Genomic DNA, 13,964 nt, shown 5'->3' with positions numbered 1-13,964 from the left:
TGTATTTTTAAGGCAATTTGCAATTTAACATGAACCTCTGGTGTGCCACATTAATTAAAACACTTAATACTTTCTACCATGTTCATTATACACGCTATTGGAGAAGGTTGGGGTTCTGCAGAATTTCACAATTTAATTATAGGGTTCCATGACCAAAAAAAGTGTGGTGTGTGTATATACATTGTGCTACGATGAACTTCTGAACCTTCTACTTGTACATTGGCAAAATTAATTAATACAAGGTCAACAAATTGTGCTGTGTTTGGGGGGTAATAAATGTTAATATGTTTTGGATGTGTAGAAATAATGTTCGGTTTTATTTGTCTGTTTTTTCTGTCTCTGGTATTTTAATGGCAATTGCTGTTTGTTCCTATTTATCTCTGGACAATGTCTTAACTGTCCTAAAATATATTGATTGCAGTAGTTATGAGCTTACTACAATGCCACACTTTGCCACACTTTGCAGAAACGTTGATAAATTACTTAATCTCAACAATGAAACCAGCTTTTTGCCAACAGCGGTGGAAATGTTATTCTTTTTCATGATACCTTTTCTGTGTTTTCTCTGAACTTTTTATTCTTCCACAAAGATGCCACTCCAAAATAGTAAATGTAAAGAAAAGTACTGGAGATGGGAAAACCTTTGAAAGGTGAAATTAATATATTAAGGGGTGATATCTATATATGACAATAGTATATCCCCTTGGGTTCAAGTGTGACACATTTTACAATACTTCTCAAGATCCACACACAGTATGTAATTAGAATGATGTGCTGTATTTTTAGGTCACAGAGACATTGTGTGTACATTGTACTATGTACAAATGTATTCTACATCATAATTGATCAGAATTTCACATAATCTGTGCATACGAGGAGTATATTTATCACCCCTTTTAGCTGAATGTGATAAAAGGAAACATTGAAGGAAAGGTATAGCTGCCTTTGACTAATGTATTTAATTCCCTTTCAGACTCGGGAACAACTGCAAGTTGATCTATTAAGGTGCCAGGAAAAAATTGAAGACTTGGAAAGCTCTTTGTCTGGAAAAGGACAGGTAAAAAGCACAAATTAGTCTGCTCATGACCATGTTTCATTACTTGTTTGCAATATTCTTTCTGTCCTGCTAACTTGGTGTCTGTGCTTGTTTAGTGGACCGTACTTTCATTGACATTTTAAATTAAAAAAAAAAAAACTTAAAACAATTATTCACAGCTTTGGATATTCAATTTATCAGACTTTTTGACAATACTGTAGGTATGTAACATGCAAAAAATATTTCATAGCATTGTTGTGTTGCAAGCCCCGCTGACAGTAACATTGTAACGTTTGATCAGTAGGAGAACTCTGTAAGCACTGCATCGGTAATCTTTCCAGTAGGAGAACTCTATTCAATATAAACACTGCATTAGTAATCTTTCTCTATGGATCTTTTTGGTCACTTTCACCATCTTTGTGCCTTTAAAAACCTGCCCTTTTACTCTGGTTTTTGAGAATAGTTGTCTCCTGTTTTACCAGACAGGACGGTTTTGCTGCCAATACAGGCATACCCCGCATTAACGTACGCAATGGGACCAGAGCATGTATGTAAAGCGAAAATGTACTTAGTGAAGCACTAACTTTTTCCCACTTATTGATGCATGTACTGTACTGCAATCGTCATATACGTGCATAACTGATGTAAATAACGCATTTGTAACAGGCTCTATAGTCTCCCTGCTTGCGCACAGCTTCGGTACAGGTAGGGAGCCGGTATTGCTGTTCAGGACGTGCTGACAGGCGCATGCGCAAGCTGCCGTTTGCCTATTGGGCGACATGTCCTTTCTCGCGAGTGTACTTAAAGTGAGTGTCCTTAAACCGGGGTATGCCTGTATATAGTGTGACATAGTCCAAAGATGTTAGGCAGCTTTCTGCCCCATTTTAGAGCAGAAAGTGCAGGAATAGTTACAAATGATCCGTTCCACAGCTTCCCATTACCTCAGGCAGCTGGATGGAAAATCCAGACCACAGATTACAATGGCTCTAGTTCTCCCTCACCTGCTCTTCTAATCACATGCACAGGTATTTAGAGCAGAGAGGTTTTGCATTTCACTCTCTCTCCTTGGAGCCTGGGGGCTGGGGGTGTCGCTGCTCCCCTGCATCCAGTATCGGGGTTGACGGCCCCTCCACGTATCACAGTACCAGAGGATTTGCCTGGACTCCACGAACAGATGAGACAAAACAAATGATTACTGCTGTTGCTAAAAGACTGTGCTGTATCTTGTGTCCCTAAATGAGAGAGCATTGTTTTAAGCTGGGGAACCAGTTTAGTTGGCCAGCAGCTGTTAGAGAGACTGATTCTGATGTGTAGTTAGATCCCTGAAAGGGATAGGATTTGCTTATGTGATTTTGGTTTTATTTCTTGAAATAACAGTGTGGGAAATATTGTAACACTGAAATATGTGAACTGCTGAATGAAAGTATCTGAGTACCTCTAACCTTCACATGTTAAAGCTGCAGTACCTTACTTGGATGAAAATAAAGCAGGCAGAAGCCTGAGTTAAGCAGCATAATACTTTGCATGATCCTGTTTGTTGTATAATTAACCCTAGAAGACTGTGTCGGGAAGAACCCAGACAGACGTCAGCGCTACAAAAGAGGGGCGTTTGTCACAATAGATACAGGATGCAACCCATTCCTGACACCACGTATCTTTTCTCATACTCTCCAAAGCTATTCTGCTTGTACCTGGTACTGTAGCTTCAGCACTATGCTTCCTCACTTTTCCTGTGCTCATACTCTATACATCGCTCTAAAAGTCTCTAGTGCTTTTCTATTCTGGTGGAATATTTATGGGGAGTCATGCAGGGTAACTGTTTTATGACGGAGTGCTCATCACTGCAATTTTGGAACTGCTCCATAATTATTTTGCACTACCTGCTTTTCTATCTAGCCGCTAACAAAATCATTGTGTAATATGTACTCTGATATTTTGTTATCGTTCTCTTTCCATTTACAGATGTAGCCAGGCTCGCTGTCCCCTGAGCCATGTGAAGCAAAGCGCTGCGGCTCCGGGGACAGGGAAAGCCACGGCTGTCTGTGGGGGCTCCAGTCTTCCAAAGAGGGCCCCCCCCCCCCCATGGAGAGATTTCCTGCTGCTGGGTGATGCAGCGGGGGTTGTGCCGCTTTCCCCAGCAGCACAAACAGTCTGGCTACATCTGTAGCTTTTCAAAAGGTAGAATATGAAATAATACTATACTTCAAAAACACACGTCTCTTGCACGCTGTGTAAGGCTGTATGTGTATTAGTTCACTAATGTCATAAATGAACATCCTGTGTACAGCTACAAACTCTGCAGCTCAATGACGCGCAATATTTGTAAATCTGCATCCTAGTCAGTTATTGGAACTGGGTGACCTGGTGTGTGCAGTTTATTTTCAACATATCACACAGTGATTGGGTAGGATGCTGTAATGTCGACGTTATGATTATGTTGGGCACTTCCTTTCTGCTTGATTCATTAGGGAATATATGTTTTCTGGCCCCTTTATGCAAAGCGCAGAAATATGTCTCCCATTTATGTATTGCTAATTAGCAGTGTTCTTTATTGAAAAAATGAGTGGCCTGCATTTTTGGAGACTGGGCAGTTATAAGTAATCACTGGTGTCTATTTTGCATTACATTAATAATCTACACATATTAAAATAATATTTCTCTTTTGGAATAGAAGAAATCTGATTCAGCGTTTAGCTTGATGAGCAACAGTAATTTGTTTCTTCCTGTTACTTTGTTTGTAGGTGCAAATACATAATTCTTTAAGATACAGTACATCCAAATGCCCTCATGCAGTACATACTATTTATATAATGTGTAATACTTGCAGTAGGCTTTATTATCTTTACAGTGCACGGTTAGCAGAATTGTTCCTGAAATTTGAATAATACTGCACCAAACTGACCATAGTTATTTCTTGTTTGGGGCGTATACCAGGGGGCATGGTATCCTCAAAATGCTAAACTAAGACCAATTGTCATGTTCTTAAATTAAAATGGGCGCAAAGGGGATTCCTGAAACTAGAAAATGGACAAATCTTTCTAGCTGCGTGTGTGTGGGCGTCACTGCGTTTCACTTCAAAAATCAATTTAGAACAGGGAAGAATATATACTGTACTGTAGGTAAGCGTTTCTTGTAAAGAATGTGATTAACTTTGTGTGTTGGAGTAGGCAGTTTAGTGTACAGATATGCCTGGTATAGTCTTTTTGTAGAGAACTAGGTTCGTTTACAATTATGATAGTAATAAATCGCAACTATTGCTTCCAGTTTGTAATATCTCTTGGTTTACGATGTATAACCCCGGAGACTCCAGTAAATGATTGGACTCAACACAGCTGCAGCAGGCGGTGCTACTAGCAAATCATGGCGTTACCTACCTGTTCAATGGGATAATTTAACTAGTCACAGGACTGGAGCCTGGGTCTGAGCAAGGGCAGAAAGCTGGGGTTGAGGAACGGACATCTTCTCTTCTTATTCTGGAACCTTTGAAGGCCTTGCACTGTGACCTTACTAGGAGAGCGTTTGTGTTCCCGTATGTGACTGTCGTGCATTGGAACCTACATTACTGTCAATAAATGTATCAGCCTCCCTGCTCCCCCCTCCTGTTGATAGGATACGTGTGTTTCTATGGTTCCTGACATCATAATCAATGTGTGTGGATGAGTTACCTAGTGGGCAGGGTCTACATTTGACAAGTATCAGATTATAATCTCCTTGTTATCTAGCTGTAATTTGTAGTTCTTATCATAACCTATCCATTCTGAAATTATGGCCATCTGCTCCAGCATCCCACGTGAAAAAGACTGTTTTTGTGTAGGTTGTGTTTTGAATGCATGCTGTGCTGTTAAGTGAAACTAAACAGTGGTTGGACGCACAGGCTACTTATTTTTTTTATTTTTTCCCTTATTTTCCTTTAAGGATTTACAATATTACAAATTAATCTGGTATATGATGATTTTAGAAAATGTTCAGCATTTCGGAGCTGCCTTGTAATTAGAGAAATATGTTTTTGTTTTTATAGTCCTACAGTATTAGACTGAAACAACATTCATTGTGAGTCATGGTATCTTGAGATGATCTCGGTGATGTTTTAGGTCAAAAATACTGTACTCGAGTCAATTTCTTCCATATGGTGCGAGATTAAAAGGGGGAGTGGGCTCTGAGGAGCAGGGGGAGTAGGCTCTGAGGAGCAGGGGGAGTGGGCTCTGAGGAGCAGGGGGAGTGGGCTCTGAGGAGCAGGGGGAGTGGGCTCTGAGGAGCAGGGGGAGTGGGCTCTGAGGAGCAGGGGGAGTGGGCTCGGAGGAGCAGGGGGAGTGGGCTCGGAGGAGCAGGGGGAGTGGGCTCGGAGGAGCAGGGGGAGTGGGCTCGGAGGAGCAGGGGGAGTGGGCTCGGAGGAGCAGGGGGAGTGGGCTCGGAGGAGCAGGGGGAGTGGGCTCTGAGGAGCAGGGGGAGTGGGCTCTGAGGAGCAGGGGGAGTGGGCTCGGAGGAGCAGGGGGAGTGGGCTCGGAGGAGCAGGGGGAGTGGGCTCGGAGGAGCAGGGGGAGTGGGCTCTGAGGAGCAGGGGGAGTGGGCTCTGAGGAGCAGGGGGAGTGGGCTCTGAGGAGCAGGGGGAGTGGGCTCTGGGGAGCAGGGGGGGTGGAGTCCATTGTTTACAGGGCACAATTTATGATCTATGGATCAGAAGTTATTCCTTAGAGACCATTATATAAATACATGATAAAGATTTAGGTAAAGAGTGGACTATCTCCCTGATGGCTTTATACAGACTTCAGTTTGTGCTGTAAGGAGCAGGTGGCCTCCAGTGAAGGGGTTATTTAGCTATTGCCACTGATGTTGAACTGGAAGTCTGCAATATAAAAAGTGCACACGTCCTTGATCATTTTTCCCCTTAAAATTAAAGGAGTCTACCTATAATTGATCTTATGACTTCAGTTGATTTACATACTAGCTTTACAAAATTAACGTTATCCTGTTGTTTTTTTTCATTAATATGTAATACTAGCTGATACAGTATATCCGGCGTTGCCCGGGATGTAAATCCGTAATAAGTAGTATTAGTTATAAATAGGGGAACAATAGGTTGACTATTTGGTGGAAAGGTTGTATAATGATGTTGAAAAGAAACATGGAAGAAAATGTAATACGATGTTGTTGTTTAAAAATGGTTTATTGTAAACACACCACAGTACAATGTATATTTTGGTGACATAAATGATGTAAAAATATGAGGTGTGAGGCGGCGGGTGGGTGTTCAGTACGGGTGGCGGGTCGGGAAGTGAGTGCTGGCTGTGGGTCCCGCTATGGTGTGAGGCGGCGGCTGGTCAGTGATCTTGGTGCGTAGGGATGTGAGTGTGGCGGGTGGGTGTGAGGCGGGTGGTTGGTGAGTGGGTGCGGCGGCTGGTCAGTGATATCTGTGCGTAGGGGCGGCAGCTGTGTGTCAGGTGGGTGAGAGGCGGCGGGTGTGTGGTGTGTGGCGGGTGGGTGAGAGGCGGCGGGTGTCTGCGTGCGGGCGGCGGCTGTGAGATACACCTTGAGAAAGAGAGGAATCTCGAAACGCGTTGGTGGGGGCCTTAGGGCTCGTTTTTCTTGTAACCATGCTCTGATCCATTAAACCTTTTATTTTGGGACCCACTCTCTAGCAATTGTTTTTGTAGTAGTGCTCCAATTCTCCTTCGTCTACCCTGTTGAGTGCGGGCGGCGGCTGTGAGGCAGCGGGTGGGTTAAAGGCAGAGGTGGCGGGAGTGCGGGCGGCGGCTGTGCAGTGCGCAGGGGTGTGAGGCAGCGGTTGGGTGAAAGGCAGAGGTGGCGGGAGTGCGGGCAGCGGGTTGGTGAAAGGCATGGGAGGGCGGGCGGCGGGTGGGTGAAAGGCAAGGCGGAAAGGCTGGGGTGGGGGGGAGGAAAGGCGGGGGACGGGAAGGCACGGGTGGGGGGGCGAAAGGCAGGGGCGGGGGGGGGCGAAAGGCAGGGGCAGGCGAAAGGCAGAGGCGGGGGGGCCAGCTCGAGGGGGGGTGAAAGGGAGGGGGGTGAAAGGCAGGGCATGGAGGTGAAAGGCGGGGCGGGGGGTGAAAGACAGGGGGGGGTGAAAGGGGCGGGTGGGTGGGAGTGGAGAAGGGTGGCGGGCGGGAGTGGAGAGAGGCGGCGGCCGGCGGGAGTGGAGAGAGGCAACGTGAGTGAGGCGGCGGGTGGTTTGCTCACTGCTGTCGGTCCCCAGGCAGTGCAGGCAGTGTCCGTAGGCGGTGCACGTGTGGGTAGCCAGTGGATCAGAGGTGAGGGTGGTGTGAGTAATATGGAGTGTGTAGCCAAATCTGCCACGACCTAAGAAAGTGTGAAAATTCTAGCTAATATACCTCAAATGTAGGAAACTGTTACATGTGATGCAAACAAAAAAATGGTGCAATGTGTCAAACTTCTTTGTGTTGGTATATCAGCTCCTGTGCGTCCTGTTATGCAACTGGATTAAATCTAAAAAAAAATTTTTAAAAAAACTTTTTTTTATGTTTTTTCTCAATATTTGTCCTTAGGATTCAAAATGGGTAGAAGAAAAACAGCTACTTCTCCGGACAAATCAAGATTTGTTAGAAAAGGTAATAATACAATTGTATGGTTGCTATCTAATTGGAACCCAGAGAAGCAACTCCTCTGGTCTGTTCCCTTACTACTCTTACTAGCAGGAGACCGTAACAGGTTACTGCGCTGAGGGCCATTCTGCAGGCCGGCGTTCCCAGGGGTCCAGGACAGAAGTCTGCTCTTGGACCCCCAGTTGTTGGGTTGGGTGGTGCTGAGAGGTTGAGCAGGAAGGGGGAGGAAGGATCTTGCCTGTGTTAAGCTTGGTGGGCCAACCTGTTAAGTAGAGAAAGGGGACTGGCCTGAAATTGCATCCAACTTCCAGTCAGGCCAAACTTCCATGTTAGGCCGGCTGGGCTCTCCTGAGAATGGGCCAGCCATCCTGTTCCTAAACACACTTTTTGCTTCAGGTTTCTGTGCTAGTAATATTAGCCTGGCTTTAAAATTATATTGGATATATTTCTTCTAAGTTCACTTGAATTCTGCTGCTCAAAGGAAGAGAGGAAAAAAATCAAAACTTTATTAGGTGAAATATTAATGTTTGACACAGTTTGCTGGTTTAAATGCTCACGAGTGTGCTGATTCACTAAGCTAAATGAACAAGACGCCTATTCAGTCCAGTGGCTTTTTAATGAATGCGCTTCTCTTTCGGTAATCTAGTACATTTCAAAAGTAAAGCTGATGATACCAAATTTGCTTGTGTGTCACCACTGATCTGTTCCAGTTCTCAACACGTCTAGCACTTCAAAGCTGCAGTTCAAGCAATATCCTACATGTGTTTTTTTTTTTAAATAAATCAGTTCTGTACTATGAGAAAATACTTGTAGCATTAAAAAAAATTTAAGACATATTTTATGTATTCTAATCTAACAAGCATTTTGTTTCTATAGAAACCTTTACAAAGTCCCGCCCCTTTCCCCTTCTGACAGGCTCCGTTTCTTGAGCCCTGCCCTCTCTAGCAGTGCACCAATTGTATCTAGTAACTGTCTGGTCACATGATCTTCCACACAGAACGTTGCAGTGTTGCAGCAATAACAGTGAATTAAATAACCCTGCGATTGCAAGAGAACGGATCGATCTGCAGCTTAGCTAGTCACTTGTCAGTGTGCAGATATTATTGATGCACATATTGAATGGGGGAAAAAAATATATATATATATTTTTTTTTTTTTTTTTAAACGGCAGCTTGAATTGCAGCTTTAATGCAGTAATTCTGATGAATAACTTCTAACGTGCCATAGCAGCTAATGATCAATAACTTTATAATGGCCATCACATTTACAGGAGTAGACCCCTTAGAGTTAGACATACTGTATTGTGGTATTAACGGGGAATAGTACTTCTTTAAAAAGCCGAATTGAATAAACGATGACACATTTAGAAGTCTTATGTGCTTACATTCTCCTGTGAATTTCAGAGGTAACCATTTTTAGATTGTCATTAATTAAGGGATGCAAACTTTACTTCTTAATTCACATTTCGTTCCTGATCATAAACGTTTTGCTTCTTTGGGTACAGCAAGAAGTTCCGGACATGTCTGTCATCCTGAGCACAAGCACATTGGCATAAATTTATCAAAAGTACCTGTACGTTGCCCATATATTGCTCGGTTTGCATCAGCTTGCAATTTGACAGTGGCTACATTGGTGGTTTTCAACCTTTTCTTTTTTTTTGCTGTTGTTAAGGAACCCTATAATTATATTGTGAACTTCTGTGGAACCCCAACCCCCTCTAATAGCACGCCTGAGATCAGATGCATTGTAAGGAACCCCAACCCTCTCTAATAGTGCGCCTGAGATCAGATGCATTGTAAGGAACCCCAACCCTCTCTAATAGTGCGCCTGAGATCAGATGCATTGTAAGGAACCCCAACCCTCTCTAATAGCGCGTCTGAGATCAGATGCATTGTAAGGAACCCCAACTCTCTCTAATACCACGCCTGAGACCAGATGCATTGTAAGGAACCCCAACCCTCTCTAATAGTGCGCCTGAGATCAGATGCATTGTAAGGAACCCCAACCCTCTCTAATAGCACGCCTGAGATCAGATGCATTGTAAGGAACCCCAACCCTCTCTAATAGTGCGTCTGAGATCAGATGCATTGTAAGGAACCCCAACCCTCTCTAATAGCACGCCTGAGACCAGATGCATTGTAAGGAACCCCAACCCTCTCTAATAGTGCGCCTGAGATCAGATGCATTGTAAGGAACCCCAACCCTCTCTAATAGTGCGTCCGAGATCAGATGCATTGTAAGGAACCCCAACCCTCTCTAATAGTGCCTCTGAGATCAGATGCATTGTAAGGAACCCCAACCCTCTCTAATAGTGCCTCTGAGATCAGATGCATTGTAAGGAACCCCAACCCTCTCTAATAGCACGCCTGAGATCAGATGCATTGTAAATTCTTCTGTATTTATACAATTTTCAAATGACCGGAAAATTGCAGGGAACCCTTTGGGAATGTTGAAAAACACTGGGATACATGAAGCAAAAGAAGGACTTAAAATATGCCACTATTCTATGTAATGTACAATACTGCTTAGGACTTAAGTTCCAATCCTTTTTTTTTTTTCTCCACATCCACTTGAAACTTGATTAGGAAGACTCTTAAAATTTAAAAATGGATGGAATAAGAATATTTGACACATTGTGATGCGCATATTAGATCCGCTTGTATAGTGCACTGATGTAGAAGATGTTCTTTAATGCTGTCTCTAAATTCTCCTTTAAAGGCAGAACGATCTGCTACAGAATAAACTTCCAGGGGAAGGAGGAGGGAGGTAACAGTACAGGGCCATTCTACATACAGAGCGAGAACCCAGAAGGCAATCTTTGGCTTGTTACATAGTCCTCACTGCTGCACGTGCGGACTCGCGCCCAGCATTTAGTTAGGGTGCAATCGGCGACGTGCGCGGTTAGGGTGAGTCACTCTGACGTCACAGCGTTAGGCATGCTGTGATTGGTTTGTGGCGTGGCAGCAGCGCGAAAATAGAATTTATTGTATTTTCTCTGGTCTGCCGTGCCTCTGCTCACAGCCGTGCGCACGCGTCCCTAGTATACAAACGCCTGGCTAACACAGCCAATTATAATTGACGTGCGCGCACTATATTACACGCCTTAGGCTAAGTTAGCTGCATTACCTCTTTTCACTAATCCTAAATGAGGCCTTCAAGAGTCCTCTTGCATTTTTTAGGCCACTGGCTATCTAAAGCAGATATTTGGAATGCGTAGGAAACATCTGTAACATTTACATTCAAATCACCTTGAGAATACATCCCTTTTAACATTTGGAATGTTTATTTTAGATGTGCAGATTTGAAGTAGAAGAGAACCAGTTGAAGAATGAAATCCAGGATGCAAAAGACCAGAATGAGCTATTAGAATTCAGAGTGCTAGAACTTGAAGTAAGAGATTCAATCTGTAAACTCTCCAGTGGAGAAGAAATAGTATTTGAACCCAGAATCGAACATATTTAAAATGTGATGCTTTTGAAAGCAAATGTGAATAAAAAGAAAATGGTTTTGTATTGTTAGTCTCAGGAAAAGTTACTAATCTGCACAAAGATGTTTAATATGCACTTATTACACTTATCACTTAATAAAAGCATTATTTTGCATCTTCCGTTTTTATTTGTGTTCTAGTTCCTAACATCTCCTGTCCTGCATGTCTAACACATGAATTGCATACTGCGATCCTTGTTAACATTATTTCAGTAATAGCACTTCTTTTGTTATGTTACCATGCATGTAAACCTTTCAAAACCTGGAGGAAAAAAAATATTTTAAAGTAATATTTTTCTTGCAATAATAAAATATATTTTTTGTGCACTAGGCTTTTTTATTTGGTTCAATTCCATCCATCTCCTTTCCTGCACATTTTAACGTGCAAAGTGTGTTCCATGTTGCCTTTGTTTCACTTTATACTGCACCTTTTTGGTATGACTCTGCATGCAGACATTTAATTTCAAGACCTAAATGAAATCCTAATATATGAAATGTAATACTGAGTTGACTGATACAGTACTTGCTTTTGTACTTGCTCCTTTGTGGAGTATTCTGATTAGTGCAACCACCCAACAATGATATTAATGAATGGATTGCTAGAGGCAAAAATCTTTTTCTTAGCGTAGCATTGAAGCAGGGGGTCTCTGGAACTGAACCCCATACATTTCAGCTCCTGGGACCCCCTGCTTCCGGAGATGCTTACCTCCGTAGGGGGTGCCAGTAGTCGCTCCGCTAGCAGTTGAGTTTTAAAGTTCCCGTGCCCAGCGGGCCAATAGGAAGCCATGACGTCATCATGTTCGGCTTCCTATTGGCTCGCGTGACTTGGGAGCTTTAAACTTCGTGAGATACCTGCAATCCCTTTTAGAGGTCTGTATCTCGGGACACAGGTGGTACGTGGATCTTAAATTAATTGGGTCCAGCTCCGGAGACCCCCTGCTTAAAATCTGTTAAAAAAATTATACAGGTGCATGAATTGCTCCTTTTTTAATAGACCTGTTGGACAAAAAGCAGCAGAAGTCAGTATACAGTAGAAAAAAATAATGATGTGGAGAGGATTATGATGAACAGATGCCCAGATTCTGAGGAATTCCGTGAACATGTCGGGGAAAATCCTCAGAATAGTTCATACCGTAGACGCTGAAATGGCCCATTGGATTAACACAGCGGGGGTCCCTGCATTTAAATGGGACTCAAGCTCTGTGATTTCTACTGGGCTGTTAGTCTCCTTCAAACGCAGGGACCCCCACTGTGTTAATCTGATGGGCCATTACAGCGTCTATGCACTATGCTGCAGAGTGTTTGTGAGACGCTTGTGAATTTTCCTCAAACGCTGTCTCAAAACCGCCAGTTGCATCTGTAGTTGGTGCAGAGCAGAATATTTTTATCTATCTCTGCATATGCCTAGCTCAAATATGTACGCTTTTAATCTAACTGGTGTCATTCAAAGAGGGCTTAAATGAATGCTAGCTGGGTCTGTCCCTGGCAATTTGGAGTTCGGTTAGGGTCTCTGAGGACTGTATAGCCAGAGTCCTCTTCCAGTGGAAGCATCTGTCAATATAGCAAGCAATGCATTGTAGTAATTGTAAGGTGTATTCATAATTTGGGGGTGGAGAATGTTATAGGAATTTAATCATTTTGTGTAAGTGCTTTTAACATATTTAATAATTTTACATCTGGTAGGGTTACCAAATTTCACACATATTCTCACTTATTCACCACGCATCGCTTGGGAATATAAAAGCCTGTGGAAAAAGAGAAACTCGGACAAACGATCTTAAATGTGAGCATTTTGGATAGTGACACTACATTTGGCATAGATGTCACAAGCTTTAACACTATGTCGATGCATTTTGCCTCTTCCATATAATTATTGCTCAAGTTTAAAGTATATTTCCTTCATTGTATATAGTCTGTGCTTTTTTGATCTACATCAGTTGAGGTCACTACCGTTTTAACATATATAAATCCAGTGCTTCTATTTATCAGGCCATCCCCAAAATGTTTTGATGAAATGGTACAAAGTGCTGCTTTTTAGAAGTAATACAAAGGTCAGCAACTGAATTTCATGATGTATTTTGACTTCCCAGTAATACTTTACAATTTGTAACTGAATAAAATACCAACTTTCTATCGTAAACCTTTTTCCATGAATGCAGCCTGCATACTGTACATCTTCATGTTTTGGTCAGAAAATGTATATTAATGACAGAGTAATGGAGATGTTTCTCAGAGCAACCAATGTTCCAGGTTTATTGATAAGCAATACGAGAACCTGTAAGTGACAGAGTCATTTGTTATCCATGGGGGAAATGATTAGTTCAACAAAACTGCCTTTCTGCTTTAATAGATCGTTACACTCTCGGATATTATTTCATTGATGATAGTATTTTAAAGTAGGTGCACGTGTTGTGACATTTACAGGTGCGCCGACGAGTATTCTAAAACATGCCTTGGAAAATCTGGGACAATCACCAACAAGACAAGGGTACATGCAGGGTTCATGCTGGGTCCATGCTGTAACATTTCAGTGACATTTCTGCAGACAGACTAATGGCCCATCGGATTAACACAGCAACTGAATGTGTTCGCCAGGGACCACTTCTGTGTTAATCCGATGGCCATTAGTCTGTCTGCAGAAATGTCACTGAAATGTTGCAGCATGTACCAGGGTCTTGTTGGTGATTGCCTCAGATTTTCCAAGGCAAGTTTTAGAATACTCGTCGGTGCACCTGTATATTAAATAATGGTCGTACTGTTCTTGTGCAGTTCACTGAACACTTTGCTAATGCTAGCGTAGTGCTCTAGGGGATACCATGTGACCATAATCCGCACTTTGATTCTTTTACAAATGAGAATGCAGCTCA

At 42.8% G+C, this 13,964-nt stretch overlaps 1 protein-coding gene across 1 annotated transcript in view; it reads left to right on the top strand.

Moving 5' to 3' along the window:
* JAKMIP1 (janus kinase and microtubule interacting protein 1) overlaps nucleotides 1–13,964 on the top strand; it is a 154,772-nt gene that overhangs the window by 110,441 nt on the left and 30,367 nt on the right. The window contains exons 11-13 of the mRNA XM_075569635.1: nucleotides 974–1,057; nucleotides 7,555–7,617; nucleotides 10,903–11,001. Of these exons, the coding sequence (XP_075425750.1) occupies nucleotides 974–1,057; nucleotides 7,555–7,617; nucleotides 10,903–11,001 (246 nt within the window). The remainder of the gene's footprint in view (nucleotides 1–973; nucleotides 1,058–7,554; nucleotides 7,618–10,902; nucleotides 11,002–13,964) is intronic.

Source organism: Ascaphus truei, chromosome 1, assembly GCF_040206685.1.
Source record: "Ascaphus truei isolate aAscTru1 chromosome 1, aAscTru1.hap1, whole genome shotgun sequence".
Lineage (NCBI taxonomy): Eukaryota > Metazoa > Chordata > Amphibia > Anura > Ascaphidae > Ascaphus > Ascaphus truei.
The sequence above is the reverse complement of the archived record's forward strand: the minus strand, read 5'-3'. Positions and strand labels throughout refer to the sequence as shown.